General features: G+C 47.4%; 1 protein-coding gene across 2 annotated transcripts in view; it reads left to right on the forward strand.

Moving 5' to 3' along the window:
* ACACA (acetyl-CoA carboxylase alpha) overlaps positions 1-20,214 on the forward strand; it is a 127,353-nt gene extending 107,139 nt beyond the window's left edge. For both annotated transcript variants that reach the window (XM_069874401.1, XM_069874402.1), the window contains 6 exons: positions 3,464-3,641; positions 5,416-5,528; positions 15,465-15,619; positions 16,169-16,339; positions 18,361-18,497; positions 19,661-20,214. In XM_069874401.1, coding sequence (XP_069730502.1) covers positions 3,464-3,641; positions 5,416-5,528; positions 15,465-15,619; positions 16,169-16,339; positions 18,361-18,497; positions 19,661-19,787 — 881 coding nt within the window. In that variant the 3' untranslated portion in view covers positions 19,788-20,214. The remainder of the gene's footprint in view (positions 1-3,463; positions 3,642-5,415; positions 5,529-15,464; positions 15,620-16,168; positions 16,340-18,360; positions 18,498-19,660) is intronic.
* The last annotated feature ends 355 nt before the right edge of the window (positions 20,215-20,569 follow it).

The raw sequence follows: 20,569 nt of genomic DNA on the forward strand, positions 1-20,569 counted from the left end.
TTTCATGTTTTACTTATTATTTTTTTCCTGGGACAGGTTATAAATAACAATAAAAAAAAAATCAGCAGAATGAAAGGGCTGTTTTAAATCTCTGATTACCTGGATGTTGAGTGACGGTGTTGCTTGTATGTAATGGGTTTATGAGGGACATTATGTGTCTGCAGCCAATACACGCCTGGTGTTTACCTTCAGGTCCTATCTGATAATCCAGCCAACCTGATGAGATCCGTTCCAGCTTTGGAGGTTCAGGGCATGCTGCCCGACACTATGGAAATGCAAAAAAGGCTGTTTGCAGCCTTTCTAGCGTGCTTGATGCATCTGACTGCCAATATTTACGCATACAGTGTAGTGATAAGAGCTTCCAGCAGATTTCGTGTCTGTGTAGTAGATGCCGATGCACGCCGCAGCTGAGCAGGCAGGCAGAGAACAGGAAAGTGTGCTGTGAGCACTGTCTGCCCTGCTGAATAACAGACACTGCTCTTCCTAGAGGACTTCTGCAGTATTTCTCTCTTGCAAGTACCTTTTATACTGAGGTTTTAATTAAACAGGAATTAAATGTGGCCCACAAGTATATTTCATTTTAATCTTTCCAGTCTCAACATAAGAGACTTCTTTGCAAGAACAGTTGTGCAGACAGCCTGCTCTTAAAATGTGTATGGTGGTCTGTGCTGCACAAATGATGATGGAAGCTTTTGGGTTGGGTTTTAAACACGATGTGTTCCTTGCGGTGTTAACAGTTTATAAAGTCTGCACACTACCCAGGGCTGCACGGGCAGCTCAAGCACCGAGCAGCGGGCACCACTGGGACCTGGTGTCATTTCCCACCTGCAGCAGTTGAATTTGGTGTGTTATTTTCCATTCCAAGAGTGCAGAATGCAGCAAAACCACAAAGAAGTGGTAGTTGTCACAGGATGGCAAATGTGTCATGGTTTTACGCTCAAATACAATATTAATGTAAATCAGGGGGGTTGTGTGTTCCTGTGCTGGGGTATGGGCACTGCAGGCAGGTGGCTTGGGTTGCCTTTGCGGTGTTTTTCTGATCTTCATCTACTCTACTTATATTTCACCTCTTAAAAATACGAATTTTTTAATAAGAGTCCCTCTTTGCCAAAGTGGTTAAGCGTAGGAAAACGGAACAGCTGAGATTGCGGGAGGGAAAACGCTGCAGAAGAGCAGGTTGTTGTTAATGCCAGAGTTGGTTCTGAACCCTTCCACTTGGCAAAACTTGGTCTCCGTTAGTGGAAGCTTTTACATTAAAGAAGGAGAAATCCTTGACAGCAGAGGTGTTTACAGCCAGATCTGAAAGAAGTGTGACATTGACCTCAATGGAAGCTTTGAGTGCGCAAGAGAAGCCAGCAATTGGTGTAAATCCATAGATAAAATATTAAGCTAAGCCTGCTGGGACATTCCTGAAAATGAAGTGCTGTGTTGCAGGATCCCAAGAGGAGTAACTGTGTACAGAACCGCACAGCGGTGAAGTCCGTGCTTCTGGACAGCTTTGACAATCTGAGCCTGGAAGTGCTGCAGGCGCAGGGATGCTTCCCTGGCCTTGCTGATGCCACCTGGTAAACCTGAGAGAGAGAGAGATGTGCGGAAAGCATCAAGTTTCCCTCAGTTCTCCAGCTCCTCCTACCTCTGCCTTGTTCAAACAAGGAGCTCTTCTTTTTTCTCCACTTAACCTGAGTAAAATATATACCCTTGGCAGGAGTGAAAAATGTAGTGCTAATTGCGCAATTATTTTATTATGTAGCACTAGTAAAAAATGTCTAGTAAAGAATTAATTCAGTTAAAATAATTTGAATCAAGCAATTATTTTCTTAACACTAGAATTAGCTGAAAGTACTTCAAGTGGTTTATTACTAGCACTACATAATAAAATAATTGTGTAATTAGTAATAAATTTGTCACCCTTTTTGAGGTCTTTTTCTTTGCTCAGGACAAAGGAAAAGGTTGGAGTTTTGTTTGGTTCTCAGTCCCCACTGTGTCTGCCGGAATTTATGTTTATTTGCAATTAAAGGAAGTGAATTGTTCTTCTCTTCATGAGCATTTGACATTTCTTAAAGAACATGAAACTCTTTCTTGGGTACTTGGAGAATGACTTTGCAAATGAACTGGAGAGATCACATCAGTGCCTGTGGTACTGATATAGATATGTATGTATACACACACAGGCTTTATATGCGCCTCTCAGCCCTTTTAGCATTTCTACTCTGTGCTCTGGTCTTTTAACAGCCAGGAAAGATCAGGCAAACAAGGAGGCACCGAGCAAAGAACAAAAATGATGAAAGGGAAGGAAAGTAATGTCCTCAGAGACATGAGAAACAAATGCCTGTTCTAAGGGAAAACCAAACCCCACTGGAAAGCCGACTGCCATTTAGAGCAAGCCCGAAGGAGTGGAGATATTATGTAGGGTAATGCGAGGAGTAGTAATATGAGATTAATGGGGATGGGGAATGAGGGGAAGTTTGTGTGAATACTGAGGAAAATTTCATCTGTTTGACTGTGGAAATGTCACTGAAGAAGGAGTAGATTTATTGTTAGGGATTTCTAAATGGAAGCTTCAAAAAGCGCTGGGAAGGAAACATAGGATACGGTCCTGTGTGAACAAAGAGCTGGACTGGGTGGTCCTCATAAGTGTTTTTCATTGCTTGTGTATTTTATTTGATACTTCTGTATGTAATTATAAGTGACAAAATGTTTATCTTCAAGGGTGCCTGTTTCCATTAGAAATTATATCTATTATAAACTATATCATCTCATATGAATTCTTTTGCCTTCCCTTTTTCTCTTTTATTTAATTCACCTTTGGCGCTGATGCCCTCAGTGTACTGTCTTTACACAAAGAAGTTGTTCTTATTAATTTTGAGTAAAATGCCTTAAACAAATTTGTATGCCAGAAGAGAATGATGCTATTTCACATCTGAACATTTTCCCACACATAATTTTTTGAAGATACGTGAAGAGCCTGCTGCCATTAGGTGTGCTGTGCACATTACATGAATTATGACACAGGTCCATGTAGTGAGTCTGAAATTGGGCAGCTGTGCTCATGTTGAGTACAGAAATACCTGACCTGATTTCCAGAGCTGCTGAAATACCTGTTGGCTCGGCTGGGTTGTAATGGGTAGATTTTTCTCTTGGGCATATGGTGTAGGACTGGCTGGTGTGAGCTGAGCATCCTGCAGTTCATGTTCTGCGAATGGATGTGGTTACACTGGAAATAACTGGACTGCACTTCCAGGGGGGATGTCCAGTGGCTGGGAGCAGGACTAATGTGGGAACATCTCCTTTCTCAATCTATATCTGGCCCGGGTCCAGGTAACGCCGGCCAGAGCTTGCAGTATGGTAGCAGGAGGTGGTTGGAAGAGCTGAATAACTGTGGGTTTCCTGCAGTTTGACCAAGCGTGGTGGGGCTGAAGCATTGATGTGCTGTGATTTTAAGCACTGTGCCCTTTTTCTGCAGACATGTATGACCAAGTGCTCAAGTTCGGTGCCTACATTGTGGACGGCCTGAGAGAGTATCGCCAGCCTGTGCTTATTTACATCCCACCGCAGGCAGAGCTGAGAGGAGGATCCTGGGCTGTGATTGACCCTACCATTAATCCTCGTCACATGGAGATATATGCAGACCGAGAGAGCAGGTATGGCAGTTTCTCCTCCCTCCAGAACCACCTGCTTTGAGGCCTAATTACCTGGCTGAGCGAGAAGCTCACAGTTGAGAGTGTGGCGGTTTGCTACTGAAAGAAACACTTCCCAGTTGTAAACCATGTTTTGGAGGACGTTGCTGTGTAGTGGTCACAGCTGGGACAGTCTGGACAGTCTCCTGACTTGGATTTAGATGAGGTAAATTCTGTAGCTGGTGTGAGACAGCCTCTGTGAAGGTTCATCACTGACATTTGCAAAGCACAGTGAGATGTTGGTGCTTAGGACTTTTTTTTTTCACTGTTCTGCTATTTCCACACACCGCTTTGTGCTTTGGAACAAGTGCCTGTGTATACAATTTTGCAAATTAACTAAGTGTAAATAAGTGTGTACTTTAAAAGTCCCTGAGTGCTGTACTGCCTGTCATTGGGCACTTGGGTAGTCACACTTTTTAAATCAAATACATTTTACATAAGTGAAGTTTTAGTTACTGGCGGTTCAGGATATAAAACTGCAGGCAAACTCTTGGAAACAGGTTTTTAAAAATGTTTTCAAGAATCTCTAAAATGTAGAGATACTGAATCATGTGTAGGCGACAGCCAGCCCTATGTGGGCTATCTGTAGCAGACAGAAGGAAGGTACATAGAAGGTCAGCATGAATACTGTGCTGTCAGGGCATCCTTTCAAGTCCTGCTGTCTCAGCAGGGCAAAATTCCTGGGCCAGCTGCTCCGAGGGAGAAAAAAGAGTGTGTGTGGTGAGAAGCTGCCCTTTCCAGATGCCCATTTCCCTTGCCCTTCCCAGCTGAAGAAGGGGTGCTTGCCCCTCTCTCTTCCAAAGAAGCAAGGCAAAGAGAGCTGTCAGCCTTAGTATTTCCTCCATCTTCAGCAAACTTTGTCTAATCTTTGCCTCTTGGAAGTCAGAAGTTTTTGCTGTTCTTTTCCAACTTAGAAATGTGGAGTCTGGTTGCTTCGCAGCCAGACACAGCATGAGCAGGACTTATACAAACTCCTTCCCCCACCAAGTGTATTTTGGGTGCATGCAGGAACAACTCCCTCCAGCTGCTTCTGCCCCATTCCTTCCTGGGATGCTCTTGGAAATCTCAAGGCAGCTCCTGACTTTGAGAGACATCAGGGAGGACCGCATGTGGTTTGCAGAGCAGTAGCTGAGCTCAGGGCGTCCTGAGCTCCAGTAGCCAAGAAAGAGATTATTTTGCAAAATATGTCATTCTCTCCCTAAGTACGGTTACACATTTGTAATGATTCTCATCGCTGCTGCTGTGCCATAACCCTCAGTGCTGCCCTTCCTCGTTGTCATTACTCCCACCCTCACAGTTAAAGGCTGAAATGATTTTATTTCCCAAGCCCAAGTTTCAAGTCACACGCTCCTCTGTCTTTGACCTGGGAAGTGGGCAGGATCTCTAATGAAAATAGCTGGTTAATTGGTTTGTTTCGTAAAGCTCGCCTACCTTTGAAAGAGCTTTCAGGTCACAGCTCAAAAGAGAGTGTTGAAGAGCACTGCTTGTGCCAGGCTGAGCTGTTTGCTGCTGGATAGACGTCTTTTTGTGATGCCTGGTGTGCGTCTGTGGCATTGGATATATTGCAGCTAAGGTTCTTTCTTTGTTGTTCTCTCTTTCTCTTTGTTTTGTCTCCTTCCCCTTCTCTTCTTTTTTTTACATACTTTCTAGATAACATTGAACCATTCCATTTTGTGTTTCCCCTTGTCTGATGACCTGAAAGTGCCTTTCTTTTCTCTTTTCCCCCGTCACTGATCAGAGGAGGAATCCTGGAACCAGAGGGGACGGTAGAAATCAAATTCCGCAGGAAGGATCTGGTGAAGACGATGAGGCGAGTGGACCCCGTCTACATCCGCCTGGCAGAGCGGCTGGGTACGTCTGCGCGGGGCTGGCGGAGCAGCGATCCATTCAGCGGGTGGCTAATGAATGTGCTTATAGGCCTTACAAAGGGGCACTCAGGCATTTTATCAAATTCATGGTAATTTTTATTTACTGTCATCTAACTTGGGAAGAAAACCAGATGAGACAAGCTGCATGTATGTACGTGTGAGAGATGATATTCACGTGCATTTAGCATACTTAGGGTGTCAGTAATATGGGGTCCTTTTGAACCAATTTCTTTTATTTATTATTGTTTTCATTGAATGAGTTCTACCGGACACTAAAGATGCTTGAATCCAGTTTCCATCTCAGCAGTTGCTCGGCTCAGCTCGTGGGCCAATCCTTCAGCTGGTGTCATTTGACTAAGAATTTGGTCCAAGAGGCTTTGGGCTGCTGGTCTATCTCTGTGTGTCCAAGGTAGTTTTGAGTAATGATATCTGTCTGCTCTGCAGTTTTGAGAAAATAAAAAGTATTCCTCACCTCCTTGGTGAAATTACAGGGTGCTCTGCGGTGCTCAGTGGCCAGCACAGCACTGCTGGGGCTGGATTATTACCGTGCCTTTTGCTCCAAATGATCCCAGCGCCTGGTATACACCCAACAACCAAAAATACAGAGTGTTCAGCAAAATGCACTTAATATCAGATATGTACTCTCTCAGGGAATAGGCTCTTTAAATAGTTCTTTACTAGCTCTTACTATAAGAGTATAATCTTACAGAGCCTCTTTTTACCTCCAAAATTGACTACATTTCAGTAGTGGAAGAAGCAGGCTATGTGGGTATGGTTTGAATTCATAAAGCCTTTTGGAATCCTTCAGGAGGGAAAGTGTTCTGCAAATGACTGATAAATCGTGTCTATTGCTGCAGTTACAGTTTATTATTTAGCTTTTTTTAATTTATGGCAGTGCGACAATTTATATACGAAACAACCGCTCTGATGCCTCGGGAAGGGAATAATTATTGTAAAGGGTGTGAGGAATGTTAAGAATCAGCTGCTTGCTGAAAACCAGGTTCTTACTGATGTCTGATAACCTCAAAGACATCTTCTCTCTTTTTTTAATGATGGTATTTTGGCCCTCTCTTTCACTGCGCCAGTTCCTTTCTGGTTAAGAAGCAGGTTAGCAGGCATTTGAGTTTTGCAGACCAGCACAAGGCAGCAGTTTTGACTGAGTTCAGATCCTGCTCAAGTACATTCATAGAATCATAGAATAGTTTGGGTTGGAAGGGACCTTAAATCATCCAGTTCCACCCCCCCTGCCATGGTGTGGACACGTCCCACTGGATCAGGTTGCTCATACAGTGTTACTGTGTGAGAGAGCGGACACGGACACCCAGTTGGATGCATTGTTCTCTCTGCCTGCATCTCCTGGAATTAACAACTACCTTTAATGTTTGTAGTGGCAGCAGGGAGATTGTTTTCACAAACCCTCACTTTTGACCCACATTAGACATGACTGTGTCCCTTAGGAGCAAACGAATTGCACGACTGCACCAAATCATGGGGACCCAGGACAGGGTCCCAACAAATGCTCTCTGGAGTTTTCACACCTCCCAGTTAAAGGCTACAGTCAGGTTCCTTACGCACTCGGGTTCTGTACACAGGTTCCATATGCAGTCGGGGCTTCCAGCTGCACCTCCTGCGGGTGTTTCCACCTCCACCACCGAGGCGGGAGAGCTGCCTCTCTGGTGCACAGGTCTCCAGGGGAAGGAGAAATCAGATGTGTGGTTAGAGAAGGCAATATGCTGAGCAGTCAGCTCAGGTCCATGCAGATAAATGGCACTACGGCGGGAGCACGGTTTCTGAGAGTATTTACCTTCACCCCATCATAAAAAGCCACTGGCTGTGCCGATGAACAAACCTCTGCGAAGAAACGATGTCTTCTGCGCAGCGATGGCTGGATGCGTCCTCTCCCAGAAGCAGAGTCGCTGCCTACAGACAGAGAGGGCTGTTTAAATCCTGAAGTGGTGGAGGAAAGGGGTGAGCAGATCAAGGTGAGCTTAGTCCTGGTGGGGTGACCCTTCCAGAGGGTCCCTCACCCAGGCTGTGTGCAAGATGCCTGCAGAGCATCCCTTCAGTCACACCGGTGGGACCTGCATCCCTGGAAAAAATAGAGGGAGAAGGAGGGGATGCAGTTCTCTGTCAACAGTCTCAAAAATCCAGCACAGCGCTATGTGAGGAGGCAGGAGCCTGCTCAGGGCTTTTTTTCCCCCTCTTCCTCTACGGGGTAATTACTCCCAGCAAACTCCATACACTTTAATTAAAATGACTGCAACACAAGAGCAAGTCGCTTACAACTGTACGTAGGGAGAGCTCTAAAAGCTTCAGTCACTGATAAGCATCTCACTTAGATGGCTCGTAATTGCTCCCAACATCAGGCGATCATTGCTGTTGTTTTGCCACTAATTCCATACCGGAGCAGGAAAGCCAAGATTGCAGGACACACTGAATTGCATAATTTTTTTTTCTTTTTTTTTTTTGCTGGTTTTCTTTCTGGCCAATTTAAAATTTGTCAAAGTCGGTCTTCTTCTGGATCACTGCCCTTTGATATTTCGCGCACTCCATTTGCCACAAACAAGCCGCAGGGCCGCAGTTCATGCTGACTCCAGCAGAAGCAGAGAAAGCTCCATTTATCTTACACTGCCTGCTGAATTCTTACTCATTAGCTGGGGGTTCACTGCCTCTCTTTAACCCCTGAATGGCTGTCATCCCTCCCTGGAGCTGCTGAATAGCGGGGGAAAGGGACACACACTCCAGCGTGTGCCTGTTGCGGAGGAGGGTGGCTCTGGTCTCATTCCAGGCGCCTGGAGACACTGGGGTTGGACTTGGAGTTGGGGAGCGTGAGAGTGGAGAAGGCTGGCAGATATTGAATAATTTGACATAAATCTGTTCATTATCAATTCTCCGGCACTATCGCTGAAATGTTTATTAGCCCCGTGTTTTATTAAAATGTCACTCAGAGTTGTGCTGTTACAAACGGGCAATCGGTGCGGAGCAAAGGGCGAGGGAAGAAAGAAGAGCTTGTGTCCTGCCCGAGAGCGCGTCTCCACTCCGAGTAGGTGAGCAAGGAGAGCGGCGATTGCCTAGAAATAGAGGAACGATTCCGACTGCGAGCCTCAGGCTGTAGTTAAAAATATAGGGATTCAATTTCCTTTTATTTATTTATTACAATTAGATTAAAACGTGTAGGAGTGGAATAAAAATTAGCTTTGTCATGGAGATTCTGGGCATATGATGTGTCAGATGGACAGTAATGTACACACAAAAGTGGTGGAATATGAATGAAAGGAATGGGAAAATGGCTCCAGTTAGAGCAAGATTTTCCCATTTTCTCCTGTCTTATAGTAAAAGGGAAGCATCTGGTCGTCACCTGCTCTATATTGTAACAGTGTGAATGTCTTCAACTCCTCCTGTGAAATAGCTGCCCTAGTGTTGCTGTGCATCTTTTAATTGTGTTTGAAATGCTATCCCCATTTTGCATTTGCTTGTAGACACTGTGCAGGGCGCAGGAGGGGAGCGCACAGCTCCACAGGTCCAGTGGTGCTGGGAGAGGAGTCGGTGTTGCTGAGCAAACCCCAGTGCTAAGGGCACCCTCAGCTTCCCACAGGTGATGTTCTCTGCACTGGTGGGGCCACACCTTGAATCCCGTGTTCAGTTCTGGGCCCCTCATTGCAAGAAAGACATTGAGGTCCTGGAGTGCGTCCAGAGAAGAGCAACGAAGCTGGTGAAGGGGCTGGAGAGCAAGTCTTATGAGGAACGGCTGAGGGAACTGGAGTTGTTTAGCCTTGAGGAGGCTGAGGGGAGACGTTATTGCTCTCTAGAACTACCTGAAAGGATGTTGTAGCTGGGAGGGTGTTGGTCTCCTCTCCCAGGCGATAGGTGATAAGACAAGAGGGAAAGAGCTGTATCAGAGGATATTTAGACTGGACATTAGGAAAAATTTCTTCACAGAAAGGGTTCTCAAGCACTGGCAGAGGCTGCGCAGGGAGGTGGTTGAGTCATCATCCCTGGAGATGTTTAAAAGGCAGGTAGATGAGGTGCTTGGGGACATGATTTAGTAGTAGACAGATACGATGGGAGTCAGTGATCTCCAAGGTCTTTTTCAACCTAATGATTCTATGACTGGGCAGTGCTGCTGGCTTCTGCCTTGCTTCGCACTGTATTTAGCTAAAAAGCCTGCAAAACCTTCCTTAAATTTCCCAATAACGAGTGACCGCTCAAGCATTGGACCCATAACTCCCCTTTATCGTAGCATTTCCTCTCTGAAAATAAACATGCTGGGGTGCAGTACCAGAACTGAACCCGCAGGTCCCTTTCAGCCCTGACCTGGTGAGGACTTTGCTGGGGAACCAGGGACAGCCTTGACACAGCCTTGTTTCTTGGGTGGCTGAAAACTTCTATCCTGTGACCTGCCTTGTTCCAAGCTTTAGCTTGGAGAGCTAGATTGCAGCTCTAAAGTCTGCTCATTCTTTTTGAGGGGGGAGTTGTTTGCTCAGTGTTACAATTAATCAAAATGCTGGTTGTTTTCTTGAGTAACAACTAAGAAAAATACTGTGTTGCCGTTCCATCCCTCACGAGCCTTGGACAAATGCAGTCAGTGTGGTTATAACTTTGTCTTTTTAGGCGATGCTAATTTCCAGTAACTGCTTTTGTGTGCAAGTGCTGCTGCATTTAAATCGTTGTTAATTCATAATCGTGACTCTAGAAGAGCAAGTACTGATTTCTGGCAGCTCCTTCCTGACAATGGGCATCTTGAATGTCCTCCCAGGAGGGTTGTCAATGTTTCCCCCCGGACAAGAATTTTTTGGAATTATGTACCTGCCACTTTTTACCCATTTGCTCTGATGCCACTGGGAGACCTTAGGAGCAAAGAGTCGGGAAGGACTAGGGTGGAACATCACACAGTGCAGTTGTACAAGGGTATTTCAAGCCCGTGTCATGAGCATGTGTGACCTTCACTGCTATTTCATATTGCACCTTTATAACATAAATCCTACTGAATATTTAGTGAAGCAATTACAAGCAGTCTCATTTAAAGAAACAAGCGACAATCCAAAAACGCCTGTCTCTCCAGGGACGTGAGTGGCTCTGAGTGACCTTCCTTCTCCCCTCTGGAGTGGCTCCCTCCAGCTGGGGAGATGATGTACCTGGGCAGCCTGGACACGCTTGGCAGTCTTGCTGCCTTTGCTGTTTTTTCTGTCTGGCAAGAGGTTTGTATAAGACAGAGGAAGAGAAGGTGAGGTGCAAGTAGGAGGATTCTTGTTGGAGGTGCGGTGCTTACCCCCTGCTTGTGCCTGGGCTGGGTGGGATGGGCTGGAGCCTGGGTTGAAGCCCTTAATTTGCCCAGCTCTCAGCGTGCAAAGCCTGGGGATAAGCGCGAGGGCCATCTCCACAGGTCGCCTGGGTCAGAGGCCTCGATGCTGGGCTTTGCCCAGGTCTTGCAGTTTGAGGAAGAGGCAAGAAAGTCGACAAGGAAATGCTTGGCCTCGCTGAAGCCGTGCACCGAGGGTAAGGGAGAAAATCCCACATTTTAGCAGTTTAGAAACCATAAACCATCAAATTGATTCAGAAGCTGCCTGGCTCTCTGCAATCAGAGGGAACCTACAATAACATTTCTTGAAGTCATTTTGTCTAACCTGTTAAACTGGTCATATTTAAAAAAAGCACTTTGCTACTAAATGTTATGGGAAGCCGTGATTCATGGTCCTGCTGAGCCATTTCCGTCTGGCAGGAACTTTATTAAAGGCAGCCTGTGCCCCACCACCACAGAGGCTGCATCCCTGCAGGACTCGGCACTGCTCCTTCTGGCAGGCACCTCCTTCGGAAGGATGTGGGGATGCCACTTACTTCAGAGGGATTTTTGTTTAAGGGGGCAGAAATCAAAATAGTTTAGGTGGTGCTTTCCCTGCCATGATGCTTTCCCTTAACTTTTGGAGAGGAGGATGAATTGATATTCAGCGTCGGAGCGCTTTACAGGAGAGGGCTCGCCGTGGATTTATTGCAGCAGCTTTTCCATTTGTCTGCACGGGGAGGGCAACTCCTCCAAAGCCTTCCTGCATGATCGTGGGCTGTAAAACATGCCTGTGTGTCCCTGCTGCGGCAGCTGGGGAGCCTTCTCTGCAGCGGGGTTAAAGGGCTTGTTTTGGCAACTGTAGAATTTGGCATTTCTTTTTCTGTACCATGGTGTACTGAGAGCCCATACCTGAGTTGTGGGGGCCTCCTAGGAGCTGTAGGACATGGAAGAAGGAGTTTGTAACCCCAAAAGCCAGGCTGTAGCAGCTGGATGGGGGGGCTGTTATCAACCCGTGGAGAGACAGCAGAGATGGGCACGTGCCAGTGCAGGGACGATGGCGGAGACAGATAGGTATGAGCCACCAGCTTCTTCCAGGCTGTATTGGGGAGCATTTAGGTTAAATACTTCTTGTGTATGGCTTTAAACTAGGTTTTGTTGGTGTAACAGGTTATGTTTGTGCGAAGGGTTTTAGCGAGGGCAAATCCCTCGCCTGTTCATGCAGAATACTTGTAGGGTGAGGGCATTTTGGCAAGAGCCCCTTCCCCAGCCAAGGGCCCTGGACATTGCTCTCTTGACCTCAGGAAAGAGTCTCCGATCTTTTCCACACTCCAGTGTTATTGGTTACCCAGGGCATTTTTTTCAATTTGTTTAAGCCAGTTTTGCCTTAAAAGGGAGAAGTCACAGTAGAACAAAGAGATCTTGGTGCATTTAGCGCTGTGCGTAGGCTTTAAAGGTGTCGGGAACCAGATTAAGATGTTTACCTGGCCTCTTCCAGTCATGGCTGCGATCATACCAGCGCTATATATAGAGACGAGCGTACTTGGAAACTGCAGAGCAAACTGCAGTCCAAGATAAATGTGACATTTTATGGCACTTAGAATGCTGCCTTAGAAAGTGTCCTGTGCTGCCTGCCAAGGCAGGAAGGTCACACATGTTCTTTCTTCCTTTAAATTGTCATCTTGTCTCACCTGCTTGCCCCACCTGCATGCCAAAACCTGCCAAGCTTTGTGTTTGCATTCTAATGGCCGGTTCAGAATGCTGCTTCTTTTGTTTCTCTATTGATTAGTAGCCAATCCATACCTAGAGGTCTATAATGTTCCTATGATTTAAACTTTAACAGTTTCATTAACTGTCAAGCACCTTTAGAGCAAAGGAGTCCCATATTTTAAATCCCCTCTCCTTGCCAGGATAAGATTTGTGGAGGGAGACTTTTCTCAAGAAATAAATAAATAAAGCCCCGTCTTTCTGAAAAACCCTGAGGCCTCAGGATCTGACTAGGAAAGAAAGAAAACCATTCCAAGATATTTAATTGTACAGGGGGCTTACAGGATTGATCGAGAGCTTAGCTTTTTACAATAGTCCAGTGAATAAGAAATGCTCCTGACAAACGATCGATGATGGGATAATCACTCTTTATCCCCCCTCCTCATTGTTACCTTCTTTCTTCCAGGAGAACAGGGTTCAGAAGTCAAAAATCTTTATAGACGCTGCTTTTAAATTAAGCAGAAAATAGACATTGACATATTTGTTAATCTCACCTAAATCATTACTGGGCCTGGCTGGTTTGACTGTACACCACGAGCGTGGCAGATAGGCCAGAATACATGAGCGGTACTGGCTTAAGTGCACGCATCGCCATTTAAAACAGGGAGATGTAGGAGCCTGAGAGTTCAACACAGACAAATACAGATAATTTTTTATTCTGAAGGTTGTAAGAGTAGCTTCTCTTAATTAAAACCTTCTTACCAGCATTTGAAAGGTGAGGTAACATTTATATTGGTAGGGACATAAAAACATTCCTTCCCTAGAAAGAATCGTTGTATGGCTGGACTGTGGCTTGGAAACCTTTTTTTTTTGTGTGTGTGTGTGTGGTTCCAGAGCTGGGTGTTGTCAGCCTGGATAGTGGCCGTGGAGCTGCTGAGGATGCCAGTGCTCCGCTGTCCTCCTTCCATATCGTCCAGCTTGGAAGCAGGGGCAGGTTAACAATAGGTGTAGGTGTAAAGGTAGATGTTGCATTTAATCCCAGTGAGAGCCCTTCACAAACAATAATAATTAAAACAAAAAAAAACCCCCACTTGATGGTGTTCACGCACCACAAAATGCAGTCGTGGTTCTCAAGCTACAAGATCAGCTCCCTTGTGGAAGAAGAGAGTGTTGTCCTCTGGCTGAATAACAGTGCCAGGTTCTGTTCCAGGTTCTCCCACTGGCTCCTGGTGCCGCAGGGTAGGACACCTCTTTGTTTAGGGCCTCAGCTCCCCTCTGCACTCTGAAGAGCTTGCGTCTCCCAGGCGCACGGGTGGCTCTATTAACATTTGAGTGGAAGGTGCCTAGGACAGTGAATGTTACAGCCCACCAGTGCTCTGAGCAAGACTCCTCCGTGACCCAGCTTCAAATTGCCAGTGACCTTGACTTTAAAGGGTAGTTGGGATGGGAGGCAGCTGGCTCTGAGGCTACAGACTTGCAACCAGAGCTTCTGCTGTGGATGGGAGGTTAAAGAACGGCACAATTCAGCGGAGTATCCAGTACTGTATAATTTGGCTCAGATTGCAATCTTTGCTTAAATTGAACTAAGATTGGCTCTAAATACTCTGTGCACCAGGGCCTCTTGCAGATGGAGGAGAAGCATCAAGCCACTTCTGGGCCAACTTTGACCTGGTGTCAATGACTGTAGGCTCAGCAGGGAGCTGCACTTGAGGTTACACTCGCTGTGGTCTGTTGCAGGAAGAAAAGGGGATTTGCATTCTTGGGTTGATAAAGGGGCAACTACGGGAAGGAGCACCTTGTTCTGCACCTTCCCACGTGTCTGCAGAACACCAGGTGTTTCCCCTTGCCTGGTTTAGTCTGGGTCAGGCAATTCCAAAATTAATCGGAAACTATTTAATGCGTGGGTTTGTTTTAAACAAGGTTAATTTTATCTGAGCTGAATGCTTTACAATAAATCTAGAATTATTAATTCCACAGGCATCTTCATGACACAGTTTTATTCTTGTCCATCCGGTTAGTCCGTGATTGCGGCTGCTGTGTGCCCATCTCTGGAACTGAATGTGAGCGGTGTTGGCATCTCTCGCATAACTTGTGTTGCTCTCCCTAGCGAGGCAGCAGCTCTAACGGCTGCCGACAGGAACCAGCCTGCAGGAGAACTTGAGATGGTGTTTTACATTGTCTGTGTTTCTTGCTAAATGAACTGTGTGTTGGGACATCATTCTTTTTTAGGAGTAAGTCCAGTAAATGTCACTTAATTGATGGCTCAGCTCATTGGCATTTAAATGGAATAGAGTTTCCATGGTGAAACCTCCTTTGAAGCTCTTGCCTAAATATAGGTGGCAGGAAATCTGGGCTGAAATTTGTGTCCAGAGAACAGCGACAAAGCTGGTGAAGACTCTGGAGTAGAAGTGTTATTAGGAGCGGCTGAGGGAACTGGGGTTGTTTAGCTTGGAGAAGAGGAGGCTGAGGGGGGACTTGTCACTCTCTACAACTGTGCGAAAGGTTGTAGTGAGGTGGGTGGTGGTCTCTTCTCCCAGGTGACAAGTGATAGGATGAGAAAAAATGGCCTCAAGTTGCATCATGGGAGGTTTAGGTTAGATATTAGGAAAGATTTAAATGATGTGCAGATGTGGTGCTTTGGGACACGGGTCAATAGGCACGGTGGTGTTGCTCTGAGGGTTGGATTTGATGATCTTGGAGGTCTTTTCCAACCTTAACAATTCTATGATTCTATGAAATGCTTACATTTGACTCAAGACTTTGCTTGGCATTGCTGGGAGCTGATGGCCTGGAGTTCGTCCTGGTCCAATGCAGTCTGGGTTTCACCTGTACACAGGAACAGAAGGAGCCTGTGTTCTCCCTCCAGACTGTCTGGAGCTGCCGTCCTTTGTGCCCTGTCAGAAGTCTCTGACCCGTGGCTGTGCCGCGTTGCAGGTACCCCCGAGCTGAGCCCTGCCGACCGAAAAGAGCTGGAGACCAAACTAAAGGAGAGGGAGGAATTCCTGATCCCCATTTACCACCAGGTAGCCATGCTGTTTGCCGACCTGCACGACACGCCTGGCCGGATGCAGGAGAAGGGAGTCATAACTGTGAGTATCGTGGAGCTTCTCTTGAGGACGTTACTGGAGGGTTTGGAAACCCATGTCCATTTGAAACCCTGCATTTCCCAGGCTTTGCTGGTTGCTTATTAGGTGACCCCACGGAGCCATTGCAGCCCGCCCTGGCAGAAGGGGAGGCAGGGACGCTGCAGAGCCGGTGCCCGTGGGTACCCTCGGTGATGGGAAGGGCTCTTGCGATGTAGCGGAAAGCCAGCTGTCAGGGTTTGTTCCCTCCACAGTGAGATTTTCCTAGTTCCTTCTCCCCTTGGATGTGCCTTGGACTCTGCTGCACAGCTGGTGAGCAGGGTCTCTTTGCAGAAGGGAGACACGGAGGCTGGAAGCAGCTTCTGGAGACTGAATGGTGTGACGGGGTGGTAGTCTTCAAGCTCAGACACGGCAGCATTTGCATTTCTCTTGTGTGAGTGGAATAACAAGAGTGAGTGCAGGCCTTTTCTTCCAACAGGGAACAAGACATATGTATTTCTCCATGTAAATCTTCTCCCTCACTCATTTCTCCTTCTTCATTTCTGTCTTTGCCAGGACATTCTAGACTGGAAAACTTCGCGTACCTTCTTCTACTGGAGATTAAGGCGTCTTCTTCTAGAAGATGTGGTAAAGAAGAAGATCCATGATGCCAACCCTGAGCTGACTGATGGGCAGATCCAGGCTATGCTGAGACGCTGGTTTGTGGAAGTCGAAGGGACAGTGAAGGTAAAGGCAAAGCAGTTTCACCAGGGCGTTAGTTCAGTGAGGTTTTCCCAGGTGCAGTTTGCTCTCTGGTTTTTAATTGTAACAACCGCAAACATTTTAGGTGGTGAAAGAGAATTCCAGGTCAGGAATTGTTTTATGGGGACACGTTTTATAGCAGGCCAGAAAAGCGAAATAGAGGCATGTAGCAGTGGATTGATGTGGAAATATGAGCACCTTACAAAGAGGAGCAGCTCTTCTGCCAAGTGTCCCACATGCCCGAGTGCTTTAACGTGGGACGGAGCAGGCAGAGGCAGGGCCCGGATCAGCTGTAGGATGGAACTGCCTGGAGTGGGGGGTTTCTTTTTCAATTGTGCTCAGACTCCGAAGCTGGCAGTCTCTGAAGAGCGATTTCTGGGGCTGCTCTCAGGCTGGTTTTGTCACAGTCCTCCAATCGGAGTTCTTTATTTTATTTTTTTTTAATTTTTGTTTTATTTTATTCTATTTTTAAAGTCACAAACACTCAGGGGTGCCAGAAAAGGGGGGGGAAGTGTTCTCTAGAGGGCAGCAGGCTTTCCAAGGTAGTGTCTGAGCGTCTTTAAAAGCGGGCATCTCGTTAGCTAATACATTACACCAATCAAGGAGAGTTATCTTAAGCCACAATTAATCTGCTCCCTGGCATATGTTGATAGGAAAGCATCATGCTGTTTCTTAATTAAAAGCAAACGGATTAAAAATGATTAATAAGAGTATTAAATATTCTCCTAAACTAAAAGCTTTGGGATTCTTGGGTAAATCTAGCTTTACGCAGGTCTGCAACCGTAAGGCAGCTTCTTGGGTTTTTTTTTTTTTCCTCCCCTTCCCTGAAATCTTCCCGAGCGCCCTGCTTTGTATGCAGGGAGCGTCGCTGGGCGTCTGGGGGCAGAGGCAAGGAGCAAAACCTAACGAGTTTAAAATACTAATAAGAAAAAAACAATGAAATAAGCAAAATCTTGAGGTTGAAATGACATCACTGTTTTAAGACAAGGTGTTAGAAAATCCCGAGTTCTTATTCAGGTGTGGCACTCGCTCGCAGGTGCCTTCAGCAGCCCAGGGAGGGCACGTGAGGTCCCAGGGAAGAGGGGCCCCAGCGGGGAGGCAGAGGCACCGCCAGGGTCAAGGAGCTGAAGGCTCCTGGGTGGAGCGAGGGGTGCTGGGGTCCGCAGGGCATCCCTACTGCACGGAGCTCATTGTAATTCTGACTTTGACTTCGTTAGTGATAACAGAGAAGGATAGTGCACCTTTAAATGACGAGCTTGGTGTTTAATTACCCAAATAAAATGACATAAATATGAATGAGTGCTAATGGCGGTACTTGCTTTTCCGGAAACCATTAACAAAACGATTCTTAAATGATTTGTAAAGAAAATGAGAGGAGAAGAGAGGAGCGAGAAGGCTATTAGGCATCTAACACACTCCTGAATTATTATGTAGTCAACTACCTAGCAAATATCAGGTGAAATGATCTTTCAAAAGGAAAAAAGGGGTTTTATTGCCAAGGCTTCTCAGGGATGTGGCCACCCCGACCTCCTCTGCTGTGTCTGCACCTGCTGAAGGGGCCCTTGGGTTTCTGGGCTGGATCAGGGAATCCCACGGTCGTTGGGGGATGCTGACACCAGCTCAGTCTTGTAGGTGAAGGGCCCCGTGGGTCCCGTGCCAGCTCGGCATGGGAGGAGGCCCAGATCAGCTACGTCTGCCCTGCGCTTCACCTGCTGGGCAGCCCAGCACAGAAGGAAGTGGGGTCTGCAGCTGCGACAGCTTTGGGGACCGCTGCTACCAGCAGTTTGGTGGCAGCACCACCACCTGCGGGGTTCCCTTCATCTCAGTCACAGAAGGAGATGCAAAAAGAAATGCCTCCTTTTGCCTTCTGCTGAGAAAAGGAAAACCACAGAGGGCTGCAGCCACATGTTTTACCCATGGCTGACAATAATCTCAAGTCCAATTTCAGGAACGGTACGTGGGGAGTGGGAGGGCAGGAACCCCCTGACTCTGGGGTGTGTTTGCAGGCGTATTTGTGGGACAGCAACAAGGACCTGGTGGAGTGGCTGGAAAAGCAGCTCACGGAAGAAGAGGGCGTTCGCTCAGTTGTGGATGAAAACATCAAATACATCTCGAGGGACTACATCCTCAAACAGATACGGAGGTGAGCGCACCGTGCATGCCCTGCTATGAGTTTAAAAAGTTCAGTCTCTGATCTTGGCCACATGCATTTCCCCAGCTGGATGTGGATCAGCCAGTTCCACATCCAGCAGCCTTTTTGTGTGGCAAACACACAAGGAATCTGTGGAAATGCTTTTTGTTTTAGAAATGCAAATATGGGGGCAAATGTGGAGCCACAGAGAAGCAGAGGGGTTTGTACAAAGTCTAGGTCAGGTTTCCTGGCTGCACAGGCTCCTGTACTTGCAGGTGCCTTGAGCAGAATCACAGCCCAGCAGAGACTGAATCCAGCGGTATCCAAACCTCCCTGGCAATCCCTGTCCCTACAGGAGCTGTGAGGAGCCAGGCCACAGAAATTTTGCTGCTAATGTCTCTTTTTCTCCATTTGAGACAGAAAATGGGGAATTATTTGAGAGGGCTGCGTACTGCATGAAGCAGGGAGAGAGCAAGCCAGTCTCTGAGCTGGGCTCCTGCTGGTGAAGCAGTGTGGTGGACAGAGTAGCCTTCCTCCCCTTTTTTTTTTCTAGCCCCAGGCTTCCCAGCCAAGCTACCTCACGTCTTCTGTGCTCAGTGTCATAAAAGGCCCAGTTCCCTTTGATTGCTGTTTACAACTGCACCAAACACACCCCAGAATACCGCCGCACTCTTACAGGAGCTGCTCTGCTGGCAGTTACCGTGCGCATTGGCCCAGGCGTTCCTGCAGCAGCGCCCTGTGAGCCAAACGCTGCGCTAGGCTGGTACAGATCTAATTTTGATAAGTTTTGTGTCTTAGACTGGAAGGTCTGTAAAGCAGCTTTTCCCTTGAGAGACCCGGGGGAGGGCACCGAACTGCAGAAAGCAGCTTCTCTGGTTTCCGTGCCCCATGTAGGGTGGGATCAGGGCGTTCCCCTGGCTTCTCCACGTCTGCCCTGGGTCCACATGGTCCAGCCGCTCAGGATTTCAGGCTCTATCCGTGTCCAAGCAGGTTCACCACCATCAAACTGAGCGGCAGGACCTGTGCGTGAGCACAGCGCTTGCACTGTTAACAGCTCACGCAGTGCCTGCTGCCTCGTCCGGTCTCTTACAGACCCCGTATTTCAGTCCTCCCCCCGGGGCTGACAGGGAACTGTCGGATTGCGCTGCCGTCGCTTAACTCTCGCCTCTTTCCAGCCTGGTCCAGGCCAATCCAGAGGTTGCCATGGATTCGATAGTGCACATGACCCAGCATATATCACCCACCCAGCGAGCCGAGATCGTGCGGATCCTCTCCACAATGGACTCGCCTTCTTCAACGTAAGAGCATTGATTTCCCACACTCCTCCCTGCCTGGTACAGAGAAGGGAAAGCAAAAAAAAAAAAAAAAGGCTCAGATTTGCCCTTTGTCTGCTCGACTGCGACCACTGTACCGAGACGGGGAGGCTCAGGGAGATGCTGGAAGTGACATTTTTATTTTTTCAAATCAAAGTGACCAGAGGAAGTGTGTTCTTTGGCCAGAGACACGAGGAAAACGTATAAACACGAACGCCTGCGGAATTAAGTTACAGCTGTCTTAACTGTACCTTATTTATTTAACAAAGCGTGACTGGACCAATGCATCAGTTCGCTCGCTGTTCGGCTGCCACCCGGAAGCGCTAAGCCGGGCAATGAAGGGCGCTCCGGTGCCCTGAGGCCTTGGCTCAGCCAAGCAGGGGCTCGTGGAAATTACCCCTGTGCCCCTGCTCGCTTCTCTTCTCAGCCCCTGCCTGGTCAGGCAGCTTTGTGCTGACAAGTGCCAACGTTATTCCCCCTTGGAGAGCTTCGTTACAGCCTCCCTGGAGCCAGAGATCCTCCCGCCCGGAGCCCGGTGGGTGAGCGGAGCCCCTCGCGGAGCCGGCGCTTGCGTCTCTGTCAACCAGTGCCCATTTCTAGTTGAAATATCTGTCTTGGTTCTTGGTAGCAGAGGAAGAACAGCATTTAAGGCAGCGCGGCCAGGTCTGTTCCTGGGCCCCAGGCTGCGGGGAAGGCTCCTGAGCTTCCCAGGATCATGAAGGCGGCAGGGCAGGATTTTGGAGACTGACTCCCCACTGGCTTTGCCTGCGC

The sequence above is a fragment of the Phaenicophaeus curvirostris genome, chromosome 21 (genome assembly GCF_032191515.1).
Source record: "Phaenicophaeus curvirostris isolate KB17595 chromosome 21, BPBGC_Pcur_1.0, whole genome shotgun sequence".
NCBI classification, from domain to species: domain Eukaryota; kingdom Metazoa; phylum Chordata; class Aves; order Cuculiformes; family Cuculidae; genus Phaenicophaeus; species Phaenicophaeus curvirostris.